The sequence below is a fragment of the Drosophila pseudoobscura genome, chromosome 3, assembly GCF_009870125.1.
Source record: "Drosophila pseudoobscura strain MV-25-SWS-2005 chromosome 3, UCI_Dpse_MV25, whole genome shotgun sequence".
NCBI classification, from domain to species: domain Eukaryota; kingdom Metazoa; phylum Arthropoda; class Insecta; order Diptera; family Drosophilidae; genus Drosophila; species Drosophila pseudoobscura.
In genome coordinates, this window is record NC_046680.1 from 8,834,702 (window position 1) to 8,854,282 (window position 19,581).

A 19,581-nucleotide genomic window follows, 5' to 3' on the forward strand; every position below is an offset into this window, starting at 1 on the left:
ATGCGCCCTGTCCCCCCACTAATGTGTGTGCATCTCTCTACGAAATGCTTGTGGATGCCACATATTTCTAGGGAACATGAATTCCAGGCTTCTGCATGGACCTCGGAGGCAAATTCCTTTATAATTTGTTTTGTTTTTATTAATTTCCATTTTTCCCCACCTCCCCCTTCTTGTCTACGCCACTCACGTCCCAGTTTCTGGGTGGCAGGTGGCAGGGGGCAGGGGCAGCTAATAATCATTGCTTCTGGGATTCTGGGACACGTATGACTATGAAAAGTAGACGGAGAAGGGACTGTCTGTGTGTGTGGAAGAATCCTTTTCCATTTTCGGGCCTACACTTAAGATCCATTCATGCAGCAAATTGATTTAGGCATAAACAAGCCCGGAACGCTTTTAACCCTCTTGCCACACGCACACACACACACACACATGGAGAGCCTAACAAGAAAAGGAAATGTCAAGCAGTTCTTGGGGTCGAAACCATAGATACCCTGGCAGATCCAACGTGATCCTAGTTTGCCGTAAACTTAGTGAAAAACCAGGACTTTGGGGCATCTTTTACGACTACATATCTTTATTTGAATCAGTAGGAAGGCACATGTCCTTTAGCAGCTCCTATTCTGCTCTGTCAGTGTCCTTCCCATGAATTTCGGTTCCAAAAGCTCGTCATACCCTTTGGCAGTGCATCGAGAGTAGGCAAATAATTTCTGCTGCCTCAACGGGTCTCTCTCTCTCTCTCTCTCTCTCTGTCTAAGCCTCTGCTGTGCTTCCTTGCTGGGCGTTCAACCGCATATGAGCGACCAGCCGGTGTCAGTTTTTGGGGTCTCTTCTTAACCCCCTTCACCCCCGTTGGCCTGGCGGTCTATTAAAGTCAACAAACTGAGAAAAACAACAACAAAAGCGGCAGCTCCTTTGTTTGCTCTCTCTCTCTCTCTTTGACTCCTGTGCGGGGGAGCAAACAGCAAAGGTGAGGGAGAGTTAACAAAGCAGAGAGGCAGGCGTAAACGAGGGACAAAGAGAGCGCCAGAGCGAGAGAGAGACAGAGATGTTATTAAAAGAGCGGATTAGACGGAAAAACAAATTAAGCAGTTATTTGGTTTGTTAGACGCTCACAAAAGCTTGGGCACTCTCTCTCCCTTCCCCTCTCTCTGTCTCTTAAAGTGAGGGCTTCCTGTCTTTGGCTCTGGTGTGGGTGATGACACACTTTTTAAATAACCGAATGGAAGAGATAATTTCGCAAGGCTCTGGCTCTAAATAAGCCATCAGCTTCTGACTAATTATGTTGCTTGGCTGATTTGCTTGCTGGTGATTGATTGATTGATGGATGATGGACGCCTGTTTTGGAAGCTGGAAGCCTGAAGCGTTTCCCTGCCTGTTTTGGATTCTGATTTGCAGCGCAGCTAGCGGGCTCGTGCATCCACAATGTGGATTATGGTCCGACATGTTCCACACCACACAATGCTGACGTTTTATCAATGCACATGCAATACACACAATACACACACACACATTTGCTGCGAACCCGAAGCGGCGCGCCGCTCTGGCTGTCTGCGAAAAAGAGAATCGAACGCAGCGCAAGTGCCCGAAGCTCAGTCCAAAGTCCACCTAATACGTGAATGTGTGGGAGGAGTGCGGAGTGACAGACGCATGCGACAGCCGAGAGAATTAGTGATGTTCCTTGCTTTAATTGGTTCTCCGCATTCTGTTCTGTTAGCATCAGCATCATTTCGGAGCTTGATATGTGTAGAGGAATAGGGGAATAGAGGAATGTACTATGCAAAGGAACCCCACATGCAACGGTGCCTCGCCTGATTTCCTGTAGACAGGAGGTTCTCTTCTATCATGCTCCGGTCTACAGTTCCCTTGGAAGGGGTCGCAAATCGTATGCTAATCCAGCCCCAGTTATCACGTTGAAACCCAAATATACATACCTATGCTTATCATTAATACGATATTTTTTGTATACAGTCAAGTCGAAATTCTCTACTACTAACTGCCGTACAACGAACTTTTCTCTATACTTTCTGTAAAAATGCAAAATATTCTACGAATTCCTCTTGAGATTCGCTTAATGGAAGTTCGACTGTATTTCGTTTGTTCTGGCCCACCTCTGGGCTGATACATACAATATTTCTCTATTTTTGGAATGGAAAACCTTTCACCTGGAATCATTTAATATGCCATAGTTGGGAATAGTTTTCCACTCATTTTCAGCAGTTGGCAGCTCCTTCAATTATTTTAATTAATAAATCAAGAGTGGAATACGAAGTAAAACCGCAGTAAAACTTTTTGGCCAGCCCTTCATCAGAAACCAAGGACCTGGACCTGGCCTGTGTGTGTGTGTGTGTGTGTGCGCATGTCTGTGTGCGTGTGTGGATGAATGGAAATTTTATGCGGCTGATCCCCAGATTTGCATAATTTTATTGTGTGTTGAACTTTCGAGCGAAAGCCCATCTGCAATACCCAATCGGGATGGGCTATGCCCCATCCGGCCACAGGAATACACGCCACAAAAAGGTCACTCAAAGTCCACTTACCGAACTTACTTGGGGCCCAAAATCTTGGCCTAAAACCCAAAAGTCCTCATGTACCATGCATACATTCATATGTATGTATGTGGTGGGTGTGTGGGGTGCTGGGTATGTGGATGTGACCGATAAGCCTGTGGCATGCACTTAAGTTGCACGGGGGGAGCCGCAGAGAGAAAGTTCGCCAATGGCCACTAACATTCTCAGCAAAACATAATAAACCACAATAAGCCAAAAGCTCAGGACACTCTCTGCTCTGCTCCTGCTTTGCTCTGTTCTGGAAATGTCTGCATACAAATGTACATCGCACACACACACACGCATGGCTCTGCACACACACGACAAGTCGTGTATGTACATTGGCCGTCGCAATAATAGAGCCCGTCACTTGGAAGGCATCTTTTATTTATTTTATTTAAAAGGTTTCTTGGCTGTGCAAATTTGTTTGACCTATTATTATCTCCCCCTCTATTTGGGACACTCTGGTCATCGATGATGAAATTTCAGCGGTTCCTATTGAGGAGAATGCCGATACGGCATACAGTCTTCACGGAGAAGATTTGCTCTATAGGGAAAATATTTAATCATACAAAAAATGATTGGCTAATGACGTGAAAAAAGCTCAGGGAAGGTAACTTACCTGAAAAGTATATTTATTATACTTAAAAAAATTAATTAAAATATATAACAAATATCTAACTCAAACTGAATATTAACTAACTTTTGCGTTTTTAGCCAAAAAGTTCCGTTTTCGTTTTTAGGTGCTCCCGTTTTCGCATTTTCTCATGTTCTGTTAAACGCAGAATTTCGTGCTGTTAAGCGCAAAATTTAGTATACAAAGCCTCTGCTAGGAGTCAAATGTATCGATACCCGAATCGGGCTGGCTCAGCTGTTAGCACGAAAACGAAAAGTCTTCCCTTTGAGGTTGGGCTGAAACAAAAAAAATTTCCATAAAAAAAAGCAAACGCTAAATTGCCCCGCTAATGGTGTCAATTATATATTAATGCATCAATAAGTCGTCTATTTTTTTCCTTTTGCATTTCAGATGCGTTTTCTTAAATAAAATACTGTTTACTTTTTAATTTCGGCGAGGAAAACGGAAAAATATTGCGTTTTGCCATAAACCGAAGCAGCAGTTTTTGAGTTTTTAAAAGTGAATCGGAAAGTTTTTGTATTATTTTTAATTTAAAATACGAAACAGTGGGGAAAGTAATCAGAACAGGATGCTATTATCATTATTTAAACCATAATCTTGACCGCAGCTGTACCTGGGAAGCGAGTGTGTGTGTGGCATTTTGTTTACGGCATTCCCGGTCGGGGCTGGGGCTGGGGGCTTGTGGCTTTCTGCTTGCAACAAAATATGTGGCATGGCATACTTTCAGGCAGCTGTTGGGTAAAAAAAAAGCCATTTCCACTGCACTCTTCTGTTTGTTACTTGAGCCCCCGCCACAATATCCCTCTGTTCAGTCTGGCCGAGATTTGCATGGCAGGACCCACACAGATCCTGGACACACGGACTCCGCACCTGCACAACGCTGGAGGAGCAGAAGCAGGAGCTCTTGCGAATGGGAAGCAGAAATGGGAGGGAAAACAACTTATTATTTTGCCTAATCCTATTATGCGCATGCAAACGTGCGCCAAGAAGGGAACAAAAAACTTTCTCCTCGGGAAAACTACTTTGAGTCTGAACTGTCTCTCAATCCCACACAGCCCCGGCCACTGCCACCCACTCTTGCCCTCCGCTGTCTCTGCTGTTCCTATTCATCCCATCATTGAATCGTGCACTCACTCAAGCGCCGCTAAGTTGTCTCAGTGGATGCGGGGCACTGCGTTGCGATGCGATGCGATGCGATGCTCGTGCACTGCAAGAAAATTTCTGAGCAATAGATAAACCAATTTGGAATTGTATCTGCTGATGCTTTCAGGATAAGTTACAAGACGGCAACAGTGGCAGGCAACGGGGGCTCCATTCGAAGCCATTTTCTGTGATCCAGTATTTAATTTGGTATTATTTGGTATTCCTATTTCGTAGAAATACCACAACTATCACATTATCCCCTGTTTTGTGCTGCATTTTGTTGCACTCTTTCCAGTGATCCGACCCAATTTACGTTCTAGTTGCAAAGTTGCTAAACTTTTCGTGAGCTGGCATTCTGTTTGGGCCGCCTCCGCACCGGCCTTGGTGTAGTTAATTTCCTCCACTTACCTGTCCGTGTTGGCCAGCCCGGGTTCTGGGCCTGTGCCTGGACCTTGGTGAGATAGCAGAAAATGCTGCGACAGCGGCTCAAGAAGTTTCTGCGAGTCTGGCAAATCCCCTTTTTGCTCTAAGCCGATTAGGCTGCCTGCCAGCCTCCTGGTCTTGGCCAACTTTCAGATAGTTTTTGTGGGCCGTTAATTGACTTTTTTTTTTGTTTTTTCTTTTATTTCAACATTTATTATATTGTATATTTGTGTAGTGTGTGTTTTCTTTTTTGTATATTTACCAAAATGCAAAATCATTTACTTAAGCGTACACATAACATAGGGAGTCGGGGATTACGTTCGTTACTTAAACATAGGAAACATATAGAGTGACGCCATGTAGAGGAGGCCAAGGCCGAAGAAAGGCACGCAGTAGTGGGCCAAGTTTAATTTAGTTGTTGTTCTTTTGTTGTACACTTGTGATATGCATGTCAAGCAGTTTTCCATTCCTTAGTCAGATCTCCGTGTGCGTGGATGAATGGTGGGTGGTCTCCGAAGTCTGTGAGTCTCTGCGATGAGTGTGGGTTGGAGCTGCGGCTGTGGCTGTGGCTGTAGATCCAGTCCGATTCGAGTGCCGGGTTTTTCCCTTAGAAGAGCAAAGAGAAGAGACTTCTTACGCCAGTGGAGCCAGCTCCGGAACCGAGGGTAAACCCTGTGCTCGGCGTCCCGCTGCTGCGGTGCCTCGAGACGTGGCTGGAAACGTTAGCACGGACACGGTCGTAGCTGGCAACATCCTGCAAGCAAAAGGAAGGGGAATTAGCCAACGATTCTTGAGGGGAGAGGGTGGTGGGTATTGCGTACTGGTCGAGCACAAACTCGAGATGTCTGCAGGGGCGGCAGATGTCGCAAGTGGCGCACGTGTTGTATATCGACAAGACTCTCACCTCTTTGTCGGCGTTGGCCAGGACGGAGCGCATCGAGTTGGCCACCGGCCACTTCTTCTTCATCACCAGATTGTTGGGGGGATCGTGGGCGGTGCCGGCATCCACCGACCAGATGGTCACGCTGGCCCCACCGAGCACCTTCGAGCCGCGCGAGAACTTGAAGGCCAGCTCCTCGTCCCCGGCGATGCGGGTCAGCTGCCAGCCGGTGAGATTGATCTCCTCGGTGCCCTTGTTGTGCAGCTTGATGAACCGTCCCTCGACATCGGCCTCAATGATCTCCAGGTCACCCTTGGCGGCGGCATTCACCGAGTACTCGGACAGAGTCCGGTCCTCGCTCTCGTCGATCACCGTGCGCCGGCGCTTGACGGCAGTCGAGCCGGAGATGCCGGGCGTGGCCGAGCGACGGCCGCTGGGCGTGACGCGGCCCGATCGCGAGCCACCGCTGGCACTCAGATGGGTGCCGTTGCTGCTGGAGATGCCCGAGTCGGTGCCGGGGCGGCCGGGGGACTCGATGTTCAGGCGACGCTCCTCGCCGCACAGCAACTTGTCGTAGGCGGCGATCTCGAGGTCCAGGGACACCTTGATGTCCATCAGATCCTGGTACTCCTGCAGCTGGTGGGCCATCTCGTCGCGCATGCGCTGCAGCTCCGCCTCCAGCGAGGCGATGTACTGGTTGTGGCGCTGCCTCTCCGTGTCCAGGAGGTTCTCCAGCTCCCTGATGCGTGCCTACAGAAAGGGGGATCCAATTAGTAAACGAATGGCTTAAAAAGGATGGAGCACTCACATTCAGGCCAGCATTGGTGGTCTCCAGGTCTTGCAGCTTGCCATTGAGGCCGTCGATCTTGGTGCGCATCAGACGGACCTCCTCGGTGGCATGGGCCGATCCCTGGGCAGCTCTGGAGACGGCGGCCTTCAGGTTCTGGATCTCGTTGTCGTACAGCTGCTCGATCTCCTCGCGATTGACGCGCATCTGGCTCTCGTACTGGTCGCGCAGCTCCTGGAGGGATTGCTGCAGCTTCGCCTCGTACTGGCGCGACAGACGGCCGTCGATCTCGCTGATCTCGATCTGGCGACGGGACCGGGTCTCGGTCAGCTCCTGCGAGTGCACCTGATCCTTGAAGGCCAGCTCCTCGCGCAGGCTCTGGTTCTGGTTCTCCAGATCGACCCTGGCCAGGGTCTCGGCCTCCAGCTGCTTGCGCAGATCGTCCAGCTGCCGGCGCAGGCGATCATTCTCGAGGGCAAGCTCCTTCACCTGATCCTCGAACTTCTTGCGATCGGCCAGGGCCTGGTTGTACTTGCCGTTCACTTCGTTGTAGCGAGATTCGTACAGGCGGGCATTGTTCTCCGCCACATTGGCCTCCTTCGTCTTCTTCTCGAGTCTGTCGGCAAACAAGGGGAAATTCGGATTATTCATATGATCCACATTTTATCTACATGTGCTCGAAGCATGACGTCACTCATCTGACTCAGATTCCCCCTCAAAAAAGCTCGCTCTCTCTCTCGCTCTCTATCCCTCTGTCTATATGCATTATTCATTAGACGTCTCCAAATTCGAAATTTGCTTGGAAACCCGTTCAACGATCTGCTATCTTCCATTTTTCATCCAACATCCAAATCCACAGATATTTCGCTGCCATTAGCATAAACTAGCCCCTTGGCTATTTCTGACCAGCCCCTCCCCCTGCACCCCCCCTCCATCTACCATTGATTTATGGTATGTTCTATTATTTGGAATACTATTTAGCTTAAAATACAAAACTCAACTTATTTATTGCCCCACGAAAATATCATCGAAAAATGCCACACATAATCCCCGGGAATATGTACGTTCCGAAAACGTGGTCGGCACGTTTTGTATTACTTAATATAGGAATAATAATTTGAATTTCAATTGAATGTTGGCTATTAATCGCTTAAAAAAATACCTAATAAATGAATGCAATACCGTGTAAGGCAGGCCGTCAGCCTTCAGTCTCGCATTTGATTGGATGTTTCGGTTCTATGTACATCCCCCCCATTCCATTTACATTATAAACAATTTCCGCAGCTAATCAAGGAACAAAAATTGTGTAAAAATGGGCGGGAACGAGGGCGGGGGAACGCATAAAAACAAAATAGATTCAAGGCTGTTTTGTTTGTGCTCTACTTTTTCCCTGTTCCATTGATTTTTCTTTTTCGTATTTTGTTGGATTTTCGTTTGGTTTTTCTGTGCGTGTTGAAGCTCCATTTCCTTTTCCCTCCACTGCTGGCATTTTCAAACGAACAAATAAATATTTTTGGTGGAATTTTCGGGAAAATTTGCTAAAAATTGTTACCACTTAATTTTTCGGAATACCTACTATAGATTGGCTATCTTTGGAGTCTCCTTAACGTATCTTATCAAATTCGCTGCGAACTATCGCATTTCTTTTGGTGACACACCTCGAAAGCAAAGTCCTCCCCACCGCCCGACCAACTCCATTATCAACAATCTGGTGGCTAATACGAATTAAAAAAGCTTTGTGCCCACTAAATATTCCCTGATAACGCAAACGCCAACGACGCGCAACGGAATACCTCGAAAATGGAAAAATCTACATTTGTTGACATCACACCCAGAAGAGCCATAGAGCCGTAGAGCCATAGAGTGCCCTAACCGGTTGTTTTTTCTTTTAGGAAACTGCGTGCGATACTATGACATCGTAACTGAAAGACATTAAGTCGTGTAACCTTCCATTGGGCTTAGACGCTGTTTGTAAAGGGGTATATCGAAGGTGAGGTGAGGTGAGGTGTTTGTTAAGCACAAGCCTTTGCTTATGTTATGCCGAAGAGTTGGTAATTGAAACTATACATATGTACGTATAGCCATGATCTGTGGATAACCATTATGAGCCCTAAAGGCCTATGACCAACAGGTAACCCATAGTCGAAAATGTCTCCCGTTATTCGTTTCTCATTAGGATTTGCATGAAATGCCAAGAGAGTGCGAGAGCACAAAATAAACAAAGAGCAGGCCAGCGATAAGTTACTAGACGGAGAGAGAGAGTGCCGGAGAGAGCGCGTGAGTGAGAGACAGCGTGAGACGTTGCGCTGCCATGTGCTGCGGTGCGTCGCTTTCGAAATGTGCTTTTGGCATGACATCATCGGCCTCGCTCAGTCTCTGCCCCCGCTCTCGCTCTGTCGCCATGACATCACTGGCTGATAATACGCAGTGGGCCCCCCTTCGCCCCACACACCCCGCGGTTATTACCTGGGCTTCAAGTCGTCGTTCTCCTCCCACAAACGCTTGATATCGATCTCCAGTTTGGCCTTCTCCTTGGCCGTCTCGTCGAGGAGCTTGCGGGCGGCGGCCAGCTCCTTCTCGTAGACGGCCTTCAGATTGGAGGTCTCCCTGTTGACGGTGTCCTGGGAGAGATGCAGCTCCTGTGTGAGTCGGCTGTTCTCGTTCTCCAGATTGCGCATGCGATCGATGTAGCAGGCCAGGCGATCGTTCAGGTGCTGCAGCTCCTCCTTCTCCTGGATGCGAGAGGTGCGCGTGGGCGAAGTGGGGCTGGTGGCGCCCAAACGCGAGGAGGTGGATGCTCCACCCACCGGCGTGGAGGTGGAGGCGCGCGAGACGCGTGTGTTGAGGGTGACGCGGCGAGCGGACATCTTTAAAGTGTTTTTTGGGCTTTTGGGCGAGGAACGTTATATTAAGTACGCAAAGTGGCGCTAATCTGTGTGCTATCTCGTCTAATGTTATTCCACTTTGTGCTTGGAGTTTCTTCTTTTTTTCTCTTAACTTTTTCTGTTGGCTTGTACGTCCGTTTGCTTGGACTGCTGAATATTGACTGTGACGACTGTGCCCCGAGCGGCCCCGAACGAGGCCCGATGTGGATGTCTCGGCCATCATCGACGGAATTAGTCGTAGTCGACCGCATACGAAAAAAAATAACAACACGAATGTGTGCACGCTCTCTCTCTCTCTCTCTCTCTGTCTGTCTGCCAGTCGACTGCTCTCACCTTTTGGCTGTATTGTTATTATTGTTTCGCTTTCTTCGCCTCCTCTGCTTCGCCTTTCTATTCGCATTTTTGTCTTTGATGTACAGCTGTTTGTGTTTGCTGGAGCCGCAAATAGAAACCAACAAAATACTAATCACACCACAAACACATTCACTGCCGGCAACCCTTTGTGGTTGAGGGGAACGAAGCGGAAGGGGAGCAGAGATTCTCCTAGTGCATTCCCGCTCCACTCCGATTCTTCAATGGGAGCTCGGATTCAAGGTTAATGAACGACGCAATTTCGTTGCGTGGCGTTTTATCGATAGAGAAAGAATAGAGAGAATAGAGAGACACTCTCCAATGCGAAAAAAACGGCATTCTTTTCCGCTCTTTCATTGTATTTTTCTATGATTATTTGTAGAACTTCAGTATTTTTACTGGTTTACTATCCAATTTGATTTAAATTATACTTAAAAATAAGCAGGAATGCTTTCTTTTGTTGCTATCTGTGTTATTTCTCGTTTCCCATACATTTGCATTCAATTTAAGCATAATTAATGGCCCTTATAGCGATAGTGCCGTTCGTGAATTGACCACAATGCACTCCCACATCATCAATTCCACTTCATTTGGCCAGAAAACCATATGTGCACATGTCCATTGTATCGATCAGCCGCAGGTCAATTATGGGCCTTACAACGCGTCCAAAATTATGAAATACCACTGGGGACAGTGGAGGCCCACCCATATTACGTACAAAGAATGTCGGGAGGGGGGGGGGGGGGGGGGTGGGAACCAAAAACTGCCCCACTGGATTGTCATAACTCGAATATTTATTGACATCGAGTGCCTCTGCGGGTAGAGAAAGGGCGCGAGGCACTAGGAATGCCAACAGTCATAAAAATAAATAGCCAGGGATAGAGCGAGATGGCTAGAGCTAGCTTTTGTCTTCTCTTTTTCAATATATTTCTAGCTTTTATTTGCAAAAATAAATAGCCGGCAAAAAAAAACAACTTTTTATTTTACCCACGAGATTAGCAAAGAGTGAGAGAGAGGGAGGTATGCCATGTGAGCTTTGGATTCTCTCACGCTGCTCTCCCACAACACAACGAAGAGTCGTCGAGTGCAGAAAATATGTGAACTTGTCATGCAATGTGCACGCCTGTGGCGTCATCGAAACTAAAGCGGAATGGCAACAAATAAAACGAAAGAAACCCAGAGGGGCAACCGGCTGGGGGGCTACTTGTATGTAGCACTGACCTCCAAAAGGCGGCCCCTTCTCTGTGACGTCACCAAATTATTTTTAATCATGCCGTCGCCAACACCGCCTGCCCGTTTGTCCGTCGTATCGTTCGCATTTGAATTAGTTTAAGTATTCTCCATCTTTTCAGCTTATAATTATGTATGATTCCCCAGTGCTTTTTCGAGAGCTAATTAGATTTAATTAATGTGCCCCAAAACGCCAGAGTGCCCGAGCCTAAACCGATGTTAAATTGTTTTTCTTCCCTGGTTGTCTCTCCCCTCCCAAGTATTCTTTGACGACTCTGTTTCTGTTTCTGTTTCTGTTTTACGCGTATTTTGTCTTCCATTCCATTCCACATGCCATTGCCAAAGTATTTCTATTTCTGTTGTTCTACGTCAATTTGTCGCTTGATGAATTACGTGGGGGGATTACGATTACAAATTGATAAGAATTATTCCAGTGCCCCTGTGGGAAATGGTCTTATTAAACGGATCTTTTAATTATAAATTAAAATGTGGAAAATTTTGCAGCTTGTAGTCTTTTCTTTTAAAGCTTCCTGATTCCTGTTCAATAGATTCCAGCATATAAGACGAATTTGCCTGGATATCCATCAATTGCCTCGAATGGTACCCTTTAAACCTTGACATTTACATAGATGGTTTTGAAAAGCACCTTTAAGACGCTCATTTCTTTCCATTTTCCACAACTTTTCCACACCAAACTCTTCCAAATTCCAAACGAATATTAAAGATGCACATCAATTGCCATTAAAGGAGCTGTATAGAGGGTATTTCATTCAGAATGAGTTTCGATAAAACTAGACGTAACAATGACAAATAAATAAACAGAGATTCCCCCCTGGGGGGCTGTTTGTTTGTTGATTTGAGCCAACTTTTAGCATAAATATTTATACAGTATTTATTTGCTTTTATTTGCGTTTTGTTACATTTGTTTGCCATACTTTTGTATCTTTGTGTGTCGCCCCAAAACCTATCAATGTTGGCAATATGCAGGAAAATATTCTCACAAACTGAAAAACAAAATTTAAGTCATCCTTCTCTTCTCCTCTCCCTCTTTGCATTTGCCCATCTATCGCTCGCTCGTTCGCACTGTAGTCGAAACTTGTTTGACTTTTGCTATATTTTTTGTTGGGTTTTATTTTCGTGTTGTTTAACGAATTTGTCAAAGCTGCTTCGCAACTTCAACTCCGTGTCGCTGCTGCTGCTGTCGCTGCTTCGGTGCTGCTGCTGCTGCTTCGGTGCTGCTGCTGCTGTTCATTATTTTCGTTGTTCGGAGCAAAAGTAGAAGCGCGACGACAGGGACGACGGAGACGACAGCGACGAACGGAACGAAGTTTGCCAACAGTGATGACATCATCGTCAGCTTAAAGTTTCTGGAAGTCATGGCAAATGACGCTATAACGCTGTTAGACGAATGAACTCCAACAGATCCAAAAATAAAAATAAAAGAATTAAGCAAACGACCGAAACCGGGAATATGCTGATGAGTGGCCTCTAATCAAAAGTATCAATTCACTTTGTAAAGTTTTTAGAATATATAATTTCAATGAAAATTAAATATTCCATGAATTCTCGTGTGTATCAGGTACTGAATATTCACTGAATATTTAAACATTTTTGGCAAAAATAAATTGCCCAACTTTAATCTATGGAACACATACATATGTACACACATACAGACATACATACATACATGTGTATGTTCTAATGAACAAAATCCTATCCAACTCCTGTTTTTAGTTAATTAATATTCGCACAACAATTTCAAAGCGTTTAATTTTTGAAACAAAAAAATGTACAAAAAAAAAACAATTAAAACAAAGTTTGGCTTTTGATTAACAAATTTGTTGCTTTGCGATACAAAATATTCACCCGTAGAACGGGTTTCTGTTTTTTATAACTTTTGTACAACCTAAAAAAATATAATTTTTTTTATACTTCTTTTATATTTTTGTGGCTTTTTCCATTTGGTTTTTATTTACGAGCATTTTTGTGGAGTTTTTAAATAAACTAAATAAAATGTGGTCGAGTGCATAGTTTTTCGTGCAATCACTTATAATTCTAATGGAGGAAGAGATGATGAAACATAGGGAATGGAGCACTAAAAGCTCTAAATATTGTACAATAATCGAGTCGATGTTAGGGAACCCAAATCCTCAAAAATCTTTTATTCGAATCGGATAACAATTTGTATAGGAATATGGGAACGATGTACCAGATCTGGCTTTTGTTCTTAAATTTGATTTCATTTGATTTGCATGTTCTGCTGCAGATTCTTGGGAGCTGTATGGGAAAACTTGTTGGGACAGAATTTACATATCATTTTTGCAGCCACTCTCTGTTACTCTCTCTTTCTCTGTCTCTCCTTTGGTACTTGCATAAGTTAATTTCATGTTTATCTTCTGCCGAATTCACAACCAGACTTTCAGACTGAAAGTGCCCAGGCCAAAAGGGAGTATTTTAAATGGCGGTGGGAAATGGCTGTACCCGAAAAGTATGCTAAGAAAAATAGCAGATACTTTTATTTCTATGGGAATGAAGAGCAGAAACAGAAACGGAGTAGCATTACAAATATCCTCAAAGAAGTAAATTTCCAAAAGGCAAATTAATTCCAGAGAAACAAATTCGATTTCTCTAATTCCTCGATGCCTGCGGAGAAACGTGATTTTAGTGGCGTTTTAATTAAAATTGCATTTAATCCCTGTTCGGGAGAAGTGTCTGCGCATAAACGAGTGAAAGCCAACAAACAGAAAACGAAAAACAGAAAAAAAGCGTGCAAGAAATGTGAGAGAGTCTTGGCAAAAAGAAGTTCTCTGCTTTCGCATGCAATTAATTTCGCAGAAAGTTTCTCTGTGCAAAACGAGCATGAATGTGCATGTATGTACATGGCTGCTCAAAGAAGGGGTGGGGGTGGGGGAGGGTGGGAGGTGGATATTGTTTAAATGCTGTCAAAACTTTAAGACCTTTTTCTAGCCCCAAACCTCTCAATCGAAGTGCAAAGAGAGAGGCGGACAGAGGCGGATGTGTGGATGTGTGGATGCATCCACCTGTTTTATGTGCATACATTATCCGCTCCATTGGGTTTACGGTGTGTGTGTGTGTGTGTGTGTGTGTGCAACTTAATCATCGCTCAACCACACCGCTGCAGCACTGATGCGAAACGGATATGAAGTTTTGGCTGACTTCCTCTCAATATACCCGTACAAATCCCGCACACATTGCCTTGGCACTCGTTAAGGACTGCCAAAAGGCGATTGGCATCCAAATTTTGTGTTTATTTTGGAGAGGAATTCGAGGAGTAACTGCTGCTAAAGAATCGCCTGCTCGGGACATATGCAGCGATGCAAATCAGGGCAATATTTGCCATCATGCATCATGCGAGTTGGCCAGCTCTAAGGCAATTAGGTCTGCCTTGGTTGGCCAATTAAAATGTGGCCAAAAGAGACAGACAGACAGCGAGAGAGAGAAACACAGGCACTGCGCATAATTGAATCATAGGCAGGCGGACATTTCCTTCTCCCTCGTGCACTCAATTATGCTGCAACGTCGACAGCCAGAGATTTACTTAATTATGTCGCAGGCTGGCAAACACAGAGGCCCACACACACCCACACATGCATAGGCACACACACTTAGCGCAAGAGGAAACTGTAAATAAACACGCGCGACGCGACGCGACGCGCTAGTTCTGCGTTTTCAATGCAAGAAAAAAAAGAGGCAGGGGGGAGGGGAGGAACTGCAGCAAGCAGAAGGAAAGAGAGGGGCAAGCAGTGTGCCGAGGGCACATGCGGGACGACGTTTTAGATACCCTTGCGGGTCCGCTTGCAATCGGAAGCATCGGCAAACGGGCACATGGGCCCCGAATGAGACACGAATGGAGACTGTTTGACCCGAAGGAGATATAACATGTCATACCTTATATCCTAATGACCGAATGAGACTGATGCACGTACCCTTACTCTGCTCTCCTTTACCCTTTACCCTGGATATAAAGCGATGCGCTAAAGAAGGAATTATAATTACAAAATGTAAAGCAGGCACTTGAGACACGCGCCCCCAGACAGACAAGGAGCCATTCGAGGGATCGTCAGCCCCGACCCGAACCCCACCCCACCCCACCCAACAGCGGCATTGCTCCATCGAAAGGTGCCACGTGGAATGTGGAATGTGCCTAACGAGCTTGGGCAGACGGCTGCAGACGGGGCAGCCAGCTGAGTTATGTGGCAGCTGATGAATGCAAAGAATAAATCGAGAGAAAAAATGGGAAAAACACGCCAGAAACAAATAAACTAATGGCCCCCAGACCCATAGATTACAAAAAACGTAACCATTTCTCATGGGCCTGCTGATGTTAAGTAACACTTAAATCTAGTTGGATCTTTAAGCTAACGATTGAGGATACTCTAAGGCGATGGCTACACAAAACCACATCACGCCCCAGGGGGAAGTCCTTTGCATAACACCCACTCCCTGGTGTTAAAGGGGGGTTAGGCTTTGCAATTATAATTCCATTCAACCCCGGCCACAGGGAAGCCAAAGCCAAAGGCAAAGCCGATCCGGACGGAGAGGGACTTGTGGAGCTGTGGCTCCTGTGCATAACTAATTTGGCACGGCATACTTTAAGGCGTACCCGCGCATTGAGCGACAAATTAACGCGCCATTAATGACACGCGATGCTTGGCGGGGGAGGCAGGGGGGAGCACTTGATGAGTGGCGAAGGAACTTCCGCCCGTAGAGGCTGCCCTGCTCCTTCCGTTGCGCAGCGGAAGCTGCGGTAACGCCTCCTCCGAAGGGCTGCGCCAAGCGGAAAATTAGGCAGCAGCTCAGGCTGCGGCTCCGGCTCCGGCTCAGGACCACGAGCAGGCCCATTGAATTATCGCACTCAAGAGGGGACCACGAGATAGACCGCCAGACAGGCATACACAAACAGAGGAAGGATTACAGTAATTTGCGACTGCCAGTCGAAAGGGGGGGGCGCCATTCAAAACGCAATTGGAGTGCACTCCCAGTGCAGCTGCCTCTTTGCCACACCACTCCACTGATTAGGCAATCGATTGGCAATCATCACTTGGGCATATAGCCATTAGCTCCATCCACTTACCCAATCCCCGTTTGCCTCTCGTTGCAGATCATTCGCGAACGCCTGCCGGACTACCCGGTGCGCAGCAGCCTGGTGTGGAACAGCTCACCCGGCGCCCTGCTCACGCTGCCCACCTTCGCCGACAGTTCCAGGTACGAGCCATATGCCTCCTCCACTCGCAAAATATAGTATCGATAATCCTCCAACAGATTCATGCCTTTCATGCTCAATTCGATGGGAGCGGAGCCGCGGCACAACTACACGGCCGTCATTTATGTGCAAATTGGAGCCGCCATGGGTCCCAATGCGGCGCTTTACAAGCTGGTCAAGACCATCACCAAGAGCCAGTTTGTGGATCGTGTAAGCATTTCCACCATAAGCCCCCCGCCCAGATGGGTAGCAAAGATCTTCATGCACTCTCTCTCTCTCTCCTTAGATCCTTGTACTGTGGGCGGCCGAGCGACCGTTGCCGTTGAAGAAACGTTGGCCCCCCACCTACCACATACCCCTGCATGTGGTGGCCCTGGGGGGCAACACTCGTATCGGGGCTGGGGCCGGGGCCGGGCCGACGGGCCAAACGACTGAGGAACGACCGAGCATATCACAACGCTTTGTGCCCTACGATGAGATACAGACGGACGCTGTGCTGTCGCTGGACGAGGACGCCATACTCAATACTGATGAACTGGACTTTGCCTACACCGTGTGGCGGGACTTTCCCGAGCGCATTGTGGGCTATCCGGCGAGGGCACACTTCTGGGATGACTCCAAGGTGAGCTGGAGCGGTGCGGTGTGATGGAGTGACCAATAATCGAAACGCCAATCCATCAATTGCAGAACGCTTGGGGCTACACGTCCAAGTGGACGAACTACTACTCGATTGTGCTGACGGGGGCGGCCTTCTACCACCGCTACTACAACTACTTGTACACGAACTGGCTGTCGTTGCTGCTACTAAAGACTGTACAGCAGTCCTCCAACTGCGAGGATATCCTAATGAACCTGCTGGTCTCGCATGTGACCAGAAAACCGCCGATTAAAGTGACGCAGCGCAAGGGCTACAAGGATCGGGAGACGGGCCGCTCCCCCTGGAACGATCCGGATCATTTCATACAGCGCCAGAGCTGTCTGAACACCTTTGCAGCGGTCTTTGGGTGAGTCTCATCTCTGTTCCCCGTACAGATATGGATATGATACTAATTTGTATGATTTTGCAGCTATATGCCGCTGATACGTTCCAATTTGCGTATGGATCCCATGCTGTACCGTGATCCAGTTTCCAATTTGCGCAAAAAATATCGCCAGATTGAGTTGGTTGGCAGCTAGCGTTATGTGAATTCTGGCAATAGCTACAAGCGTTAATAGTACTGAATACACCACACACACACACCACACACACACAACAGACACACACATATACACACACTCATAGCCATTTAGAAGAAATTAATGCTGTATGCAAAAAACTATGTTAATTATTATTAATAGCGAAACGAGAGACGAGACGAGGCGAGACGAGAAGTTAGTTAGGATCCTCAGCGGCATCAGTATGTATTGTGTGTGTAAGCATTCGACGCTGCAGTTATGCATGTGTATGTGTAACAGCAGTGTGTGTATATAAAATAGGACTCTGAATACGATACGATTAGCCATGTATGTAGTTGTAAAACTGCCAGCGGCAGGAGCAGCAGCAGTCGATATTGCCATCGTTTTATGCTAATTTCAAATTAGCCAAACTGCTAGACAAGAACTTTTTCTATATGTGTATTATGTGTATAACTCTCTATGTATATCAATATCTGTATCTGTATCTGTATCTGCATCTGTATATCTGTATAATCTGTGTGTATAGTTGCGTATGTTTTTGTACCGTGCGCGTTGAGTTTTCTATGTATTTGTAAATGTTTGTCGCCTGTCGCATATGCGACAATATTGTTGCCACTCTCTGTGTATGTGTAGCTAGTGTTGTAAGCCCATGTAAATGTGTGCGTGAACGCCTCTCAGTTTCAGTTGCAGACTCGAGGCTCCATCCAATTCCTTAACGTCTAGTATCCAATGTAAATTCAACGTCAAATAGCAATAGCAAACAAAAAAGAGCTCCATTCGAGCAGCCATTCAGTCAAGTGTGCACAAAAGCCAGAGGAGTAGTCTTAGTACTATGTTTAGCAATATTAAGTTTAAGGTTAACTTTAGTAGCTTTTTCATTTCCACTTTGTTATGTGCAATTCGTATTTGGACAACTCAGCTTTTAGTTTGTAATTCGTGGCCATCAGCAGCAGCCATCAAGATGCAATCAACTTTTTAAAAACCACTCGCATATCAGATGAAATGAGACGAGAAGAGAGATTTTTTGTGTTAGTCTAAGCCAATCTATACGTGCATATACTATATCAAAAGTATATACATATATCTATATACATATTTTTTACCACAAATATACACAACAAATGCCGATGAACAGTTTTGTACAATTTTTATTTCCTTTCTCTACTATTTTTTTGTAATATTTCGTTTGGAATTCTATTTTCTATTTTAGCCTTTTTCAAGTGCGCAGGGCAATAATCGGAGTGGAGTGCAAGATGAAATCCGCTACAAATATATAGCTTCAACATATCAAAACGAGTTGGGTGGGCCACGATGCCACGATGGTTCGATTGGATCCAGTTGGAAAATGACTGATGGGTCAGCGAACAGCGGCAAATATTTGAAATAAATCCATTTCGAATGGAAATCGACCTTCAACGAATGAACCAGTTTCAGGGAGTCAATTAAAAGGGTCGTTACAGTAACAGTTTCAGGTACAGTAGGTACCCGCACAAAACGAGGACTTTTTCGAATGAGACACAGACTTTTTGGATGAATATTAATCCCTCAATCCAGCGTCTCTCAAGTTTTTGTTTACCTTCAACAAAAAATAGGAGTTACATATCTTTTGTGAGATAATGGAATCAGATCTCATCTTTAGGATGTTCGGTATCTTCTGTACTTGTACGGCCAGGAAATCACTTTTTTATAATTGAAATTGAATGTGCAGCGTTGCCATAGTATTTATCAATCTTGGCCTTGGTTTGAGGGATATTCTGCCAGTAGAGACCTTTCAGTTAAGAGGCGGGCAAACCCTTTGAACCACCCTCATATGAAATTGTGGAAGTACACCCTACTATACGGCCCACGCGTTCGTTTGAGATGCCTACTGATTCAGCTATCTCCCGCTCCCTTAATCGGCGAGGCTCATCAAAAACTTACGTTGAAACTCGCTAAACCAATTTTTGACGGTCGCCATCGAAGGACACGAGTCACCGTGCACAGAATCCAAGCCCTTTTCGAATTCGCTGCGCGATTTCCCTCTTTTTCCGGACAAGTCCGCTTCCAAACGTGGTCGAAAAAGAACCAGTAGGCCGATTAGGCTGAAATTTAGACAGTAGCCGGCTAAATGAATGAACTACACGATAGTTGGTAAATCTCTTTTGCAAAACTGCCAACATCGGGCGGTGAGACCACCCTCGTATTCGTTTAAATCAATCCCCTGAACCCCTTCCAACCATCCATCTTTGAGCTGCTGAGCTGGTTCTTCGTACTAAATTGAAATGAAATCGTATAATGCCAAAAAGTAATGGAATGTTGC

At 46.0% G+C, this 19,581-nt stretch overlaps 2 protein-coding genes across 3 annotated transcripts in view; one reads left to right on the plus strand and one right to left on the minus strand.

The window, feature by feature from the left end:
* ttv (exostosin glycosyltransferase 1 ttv) overlaps positions 1 to 18,414 on the plus strand; it is a 64,465-nt gene extending 46,051 nt beyond the window's left edge. The window contains exons 6-10 of the mRNA XM_001360562.4: positions 16,005 to 16,108; positions 16,166 to 16,316; positions 16,393 to 16,728; positions 16,794 to 17,110; positions 17,174 to 18,414. Coding sequence (XP_001360599.3) covers positions 16,005 to 16,108; positions 16,166 to 16,316; positions 16,393 to 16,728; positions 16,794 to 17,110; positions 17,174 to 17,282 — 1,017 coding nt within the window. The 3' untranslated portion in view covers positions 17,283 to 18,414. The remainder of the gene's footprint in view (positions 1 to 16,004; positions 16,109 to 16,165; positions 16,317 to 16,392; positions 16,729 to 16,793; positions 17,111 to 17,173) is intronic.
* LamC (Lamin C) lies at positions 4,969 to 9,491 on the minus strand. 2 transcript variants are annotated; one of them, XM_001360564.4, is made up of 4 exons: positions 8,883 to 9,491; positions 6,438 to 7,032; positions 5,654 to 6,379; positions 4,969 to 5,503 (listed from the first exon to the last, which is right to left on the minus strand). In XM_001360564.4, the coding sequence occupies exons 1-4, from the start codon at positions 9,281 to 9,283 to the stop codon at positions 5,357 to 5,359; spliced, it is 1,869 nt and encodes a 622-aa protein (XP_001360601.1). In that variant the 5' UTR covers positions 9,284 to 9,491; the 3' UTR covers positions 4,969 to 5,356. The 2 variants fall into 2 exon arrangements, with proteins under 2 accessions (XP_001360601.1, XP_015039512.1); XM_015184026.2 differs by having other exon boundaries at positions 5,571 to 6,379.
* Positions 18,415 to 19,581: the final 1,167 nt, after the last annotated feature.